The sequence below is a fragment of the Scardinius erythrophthalmus genome (genome assembly GCF_964197995.2).
Source record: "Scardinius erythrophthalmus genome assembly, chromosome: 2".
In the NCBI taxonomy this organism is placed as follows: domain Eukaryota; kingdom Metazoa; phylum Chordata; class Actinopteri; order Cypriniformes; family Leuciscidae; genus Scardinius; species Scardinius erythrophthalmus.
This window is the reverse complement of record NC_138222.1, coordinates 70,684,857-70,691,374: the sequence shown is the minus strand read 5'-3', so window position 1 is coordinate 70,691,374 and position 6,518 is coordinate 70,684,857. Positions and strand designations below refer to the sequence as shown.

General features: G+C 51.9%; 1 protein-coding gene across 1 annotated transcript in view; it reads right to left on the bottom strand.

Moving 5' to 3' along the window:
• Nucleotides 1-6,518, bottom strand: part of LOC308685957 (mitogen-activated protein kinase kinase kinase 11) — a gene marked incomplete at its 5' end in the record, with an annotated part of 28,146 nt that overhangs the window by 10,650 nt on the left and 10,978 nt on the right. The window contains 3 exon segments of the mRNA XM_081358116.1: nucleotides 410-413; nucleotides 2,797-2,929; nucleotides 3,237-3,374. Of these exon segments, the coding sequence (XP_081214242.1) occupies nucleotides 410-413; nucleotides 2,797-2,929; nucleotides 3,237-3,374 (275 nt within the window).

The window sequence follows — 6,518 nt, the reverse complement described above, 5'->3', positions numbered from 1 at the left end:
CTTCTCAAATTAATGTGCCATCTTAAAAACTCAAACCAGTGGCAGTAGGAGACACACACACACACACACACACACACACACACACACACACACACACACACACACACACACACACACACACACACACACACACACACCTATTACAGGGGTTAAAGTGAAAAATTGTGTGTGTGTGGGGTGGGGGGGGTGGGGGGCTTCATTGGCACCATTTATTTTCAAGCATGTTAATGGCATATTTTTAATGAAGACCAGTATCACTGATATAGCTACTTATGTCTCGATTAAAATATTTTTTCCAAAATTTGAAACATTTATTAGGCTTAAAAAATATAACAACTTTTAATTTAAGTGAACTTAAATCAATCCTCACTTAACCCCATAATAAATGTCATATTTACCTGTACCTTACCTGTCTAACCAATGTGAATTATATAGAAATTGAATATGTTTATAAAACAGTTCTTTGGTTAACTTTACTAACAGAGAGAATTGCTGTCACTTTAATACCCGCCGCTGCTGACAGGATCTCATTCTCTACTCTTCACTTCCATTTAAGATTGTATTTAACTCATTTGACTGTTCTTGTGAAGATACTCGACAAAACTGACATTTTGGCATAAATGTGTGTGTTATGGTTCGTTCAAGCGCGAAAGAGAACTCGATGGCGCGCTGTCGACTGCGATACTGGCGAGCGTGTCTTTGTGTGTGTGTGTGTGTGTGTGTGTTTCAGGAGGACATTCACTGACAGCGCGTTCTCTTTTGCTCTCTTTCTTTCTTTCTCACACACTCACTCGCACGCTCGCGCACACAGACACGCTCACACACTCACTCACACGCTCACACTCACGCTCACACTCACGCTCACACTCACGCTCACACTCACGCTCACACTCACGCTCACGCTCACACTCACTCTCACTCTCACTCTCACTCTCACGCTCACTCTCACGCTCACTCTCACGCTCACGCTCACTCTCACTCTCACTCTCGCTCTCACGCTCACTCTCGCTCTCACGCTCACTCTCGCTCTCACGCTCACTCTCGCTCTCACGCTCACTCTCGCTCTCACGCTCACTCTCGCTCTCACGCTCACTCTCGCTCTCACGCTCACTCTCGCTCTCACGCTCACTCTCGCTCTCACGCTCACTCTCGCGCTCACGCTCACACACTCACACGCTCGCGCTCACGCTCACACACTCACGCTCGCTCTCACGCTCACTCTCGCTCTCACGCTCACTCTCGCTCTCACTCTCACGCTCACTCTCACTCTCACTCTAGCTCTCACGCTCACTCTCGCTCTCACGCTCACGCTCACTCTCGCTCTCACGCTCACTCTCGCTCTCACGCTCACTCTCACTCTCGCTCTCACTCTCACTCTCGCTCTCGCTCTCACGCTCACTCTCGCTCTCACGCTCACTCTCGCTCTCACGCTCACTCTCGCTCTCACGCTCACTCTCGCTCTCACGCTCACTCTCGCTCTCACGCTCACTCTCGCTCTCACGCTCACGCTCACTCTCACTCTCACTCTCTCTCACTCTCACGCTCGCTCTCACGCTCACTCTCGCTCTCACGCTCACTCTCGCTCTCATGCTCACTCTCGCGCTCACGCTCACACACTCACAGCTCGCGCTCACACACTCACTCTCGCTCTCACGCTCACTCTCGCTCTCACGCTCACTCTCACTCTCACTCTCACTCTCGCTCTCACTCTCACGCTCACTCTCGCTCTCACTCTCACGCTCACTCTCACTCTAGCTCTCACGCTCACTCTCACTCTCACGCTCACTCTCACGCTCACTCTCACTCTAGCTCTCACGCTCACTCTCACTCTCACGCTCACTCTCGCTCTCGCTCTCACGCTCACTCTCACTCTAGCTCTCACTCTCACGCTCACTCTCGCTCTCACGCTCACGCTCACTCTCACTCTCTCTCGCTCTCACTCTCGCTCACTCTCGCTCACTCTCGCTCTCGCGCTCACACACTCACACGCTCACTCTCGCGCTCACACACTCACACGCTCGCGCTCACGCTCACACACTCACGCTCACTCTCGCTCTCACGCTCACTCTCACTCTCACGCTCACTCTCGCTCTCACGCTCACTCTCACTCTCGCTCTCACGCTCGCTCTCGCTCTCACGCTCGCTCTCGCTCTCACGCTCGCGCTCACGCTCACACACTCACACACTCACGCTCACTCTCACTCTCACGCTCACTCTCGCTCTCTCTCGCGCTCACTCTCGCTCTCACGCTCACTCTCACGCTCGCGCTCACTCTCGCTCTCACGCTCGCGCTCACGCTCGCTCTCACGCTCGCTCTCACGCTCGCTCTCACGCTCACTCTCACTCTCGCTCTCACACTCGCGCTCACGCTCGCTCTCGCTCTCACGCTCGCTCTCACGCTCACTCTCACTCTCACTCTCGCTCTCACGCTCGCGCTCACGCTCGCGCTCACGCTCGCTCTCACGCTCACACACTCACAAACTCACTCTCACGCTCACGCTCGCTCTCACGCTCACTCTCGCTCTCACGCTCACTCTCGCTCTCACGCTCGCGCTCACTCTCGCTCTCATGCTCGCGCTCACGCTCGCTCTCGCTCTCACGCTCGCTCTCGCTCTCACACTCGCGCTCACGCTCGCTCTCGCTCTCACGCTCGCTCTCACGCTCACTCTCACTCTCACTCTCGCTCTCACGCTCGCGCTCACGCTCGAGCTCACGCTCGCTCTCACGCTCACACACTCACAAACTCACTCTCACGCTCACTCTCGCTCTCACGCTCACTCTCGCTCTCACGCTCACTCTCGCTCTCACGCTCACTCTCGCTCTCACGCTCGCGCTCACTCTCGCTCTCATGCTCGCGCTCACGCTCGCTCTCGCTCTCACGCTCGCTCTCACGCTCACTCTCACTCTCGCTCTCACGCTCGCGCTCACGCTCGCTCACACACACACACTCACGCTCACTCTCACTCTCACTCTCGCTCTCACGCTCACTCTCGCTCTCGCGCTCACTCTCGCTCTCACGCTCGCTCTCACGCTCGCGCTCACTCTCGCTCTCGCGCTCACGCTCGCTCTCGCTCGCTCTCGCTCTCACGCTCACTCTCACTCTCACGCTCACTCTCACGCTCGTTCTCACGCTCGCTCTAACGCTCGCTCTCACGCTCGCGCTCACACACGCTCATGCTCGCACTCGCTCTCACGCTCGCTCTCACGCTCGCACTCGCGCTCACTCTCGCTCTCACTCTCGCTCTCACGCTCGCTCTCACGCTGCTCTCACGCTCGCTCTCACGCTCGCTCTCACGCCCGCGCTCACGCTCGCTCTCACGCCCGCTCTCACGCTCGCTCTCACGCTCGCTCTCGCTCTCACGCTCGCACTCACTCTAACGCTCACTCTCACTCACACTCTCACTCACACTCTCACTCTCACTCACACTCACACTCACACTCACACTCACACTCACACTCACACTCTCACTCACACTCTCACTCACACTCTCACTCACACTCTCACTCACACTCACACTCACACTCTCACTCACACTCTCACTCTCACTCACACTCTCACTCACACACACTCACACTCACTCACACTCACTCTCTCACTCTCACACTCACTCACACTCACTCTCACACTCACTCACACTCACTCACACTCTCACACTCACTCACTCTCACTCACTCAACCTCACGCTCACTCACTCTCACGCTCACTCACTCTCACGCTCACGCTCACGCTCACTCTCACGCTCACGCTCACTCACTCTCACGCTCACTCACTCTCACGCTCACGCTCACGCTCACTCTCACGCTCACTCTCACGCTCACACTCACTTACTCTCACACTCACTCACTCTCACACTCACTCACTCTCACACTCACTCACACTCTCACACTCACTCACTCTCACACTCACTCACTCTCACTCACTCTCACACTCACTCACTCACTCTCACACTCACACTCAACCTCACACTCACTCACTCTCACACTCACTCACTCACTCACACTCACTCTCTCTCACTCACTCACTCACTCAACCTCACTCACTCTCACTCACTCACTCACTCACTCAACCTCACTCTCACACTCACTCACTCTCACTCACTCTCACACTCACTCACTCTCACACTCACTCACTCTCACACTCACTCACTCTCACACTCACTCACACTCACACACACTCACTCACACTCACTCACACTCACTCACACTCACTCACACTCACACTCACGCTCACTCTCGCTCACTCTCACACTCACTCACTCTCACACTCGCTCTCGCTCACTCACACTCACACTCACTCTCACTCTCACTCTCACTCACTCTCGCTCTCGCTCTCGCTCACACTCACACTCACTCTCACACTCACTCACTCTCACACTCTCACTCACTCTCACACTCACTCACACTCACTCTCACGCTCACTCACGCTCACTCTCACTCACTCACACTCACACTCACTCACTCTCACTCACTCAACCTCACACTCACTCACTCTCACTCTCACTCACTCACTCTCACTCACTCACACTCGCTCTCACTCACACTCGCTCGCTCTCGCTCACACTCACTCACTCTCACACTCACTCACTCTCACTCACTCACTCACTCTCACACTCACTCTCACTCTCACTCACGCTCACGCTCACTCTCACTCACTCACACACTCACTCACACTCTCACAATCAATCACTCTCACACTCACTCACTCTCACACTCACTCACTCTCACTCTCACACTCACACTCACACTCTCTCACTCTCACTCACTCACTCAACCTCACGCTCACTCACTCTCACGCTCACTCACCCTCACTCACTCTCACTCTCACGCTCACGCTCACTCTCACGCTCACTCTCACGCTCACTCACGCTCACTCTCACACTCTCACACTCACTCACTCTCACTCTCACACTCACTCTCACACTCACACTCACTCACGCTCACGCTCACTCTCACGCTCACTCTCACGCTCACTCTCACTCACTCACTCTCACACTCACTCACTCTCACACTCACTCACACTCACTCACTCTCACACTCACTCACTCTCACTCACTCTCACTCTCACTCACTCACTCTCACACTCACAATCAACCTCACTCTCACACTCACTCACTCTCACTCTCACTCACTCACTCACTCACTCAACCTCACACTCACTCACTCTCACTCACTCTCACACTCACTCAATTCAATTCAATTCAATTCAATTCAAAATGAGCTTTATTAGCATGACTGTGTAACACAATGTTGCCAAAGCATCAACATATATAAATAATAAAACAAATAAAACATATATGTATATATCATGTCATATGTAGCATAGTAAATATAAATAAATAGATAAATAAACACAATCTATCCTAATAAATGAATAAATACAGTGGGTCTCTCTAGAGAATTAGCTGACTCTGGCGTTGTGAATAGCTAACACATATTTAGCCGCGAGTGCAGCTGTACTATCATCTTCTCCCAGTAAGAAGAACATTTTCTCAGTGTCACTCAGTTCAGAGAATGATGGAATCAAGATTTCAAATCTGGGCAGAAAGGTTTCTCTTATACTGGAGTATTTAGAGCAGAAGAGCAGAAAGTGTTCCTCATCCTCGATGTGCTGTAGGTCACAGTGTCTACAGATCCTCTGCTCTCTCTCTGTCCATGTTAGTCTACGTCTTCCTCTCTCTATCTCTAGATCATGGTCACTTAATCTGTATTTGGAAAGGATTTGTCTTTCTTTAAAATGTTTAATAAATAGATAACTGGCCAATTTAGTGGTTCTATTGAGGGTCGAGTAACATTGGAGTTTATTCTGGAGGGCAAAATGTGCTTTTAGTGCTTCATCATGGGTGCCTTTTAGATGTTTGTGGATTTGGTTAATGATAGGTTTGGGGTTGATGGGGAGTATATTCTGATGGACGAGTTGGAGAGCGAGTGTGTTCAGAGGATGAGGTTCTGCTGAGGTTTCATTGGCGAGGAGGGCTTTATATTGCACTGACTCTGGGTCAGACTGATGGAGGTGATGCCAGAACTGAACATCTCTTCTGGATCTCGATGTTCAGCGGGTACAGGCCCAGCTCAGCCCTGCAGGCGGCAGTGGACGTGTTTCTGTGAACCCCGAGAATATTTTTGCCAATTTCCAATTGTAATTTTTCTACTGATGTTTTATCCCAATTTTTACAATTTAGTAAAAAAAAATTTCACACTCACTCACTCTCACTCACACTCACTCTCACACTGACTCACTCTCACACTCACTCACTCTCACACTCACTCACTCTCACACTCACTCACTCTCACACTCACTCACTCTCACTCACTCTCACACTCACTCTCACACTCACTCACTCACACTCACTCACTCACACTCACTCACACTCACTCACTCACACTCACTCTCACTCACTCTCACTCACTCTCACTCACTCTCACTCACTCTCACTCTCATTCACACTCACACTCACACTCACTCTCACTCTCACTCTCACACTCACACTCACTCTCACTCTCACTCTCACACTCACTCT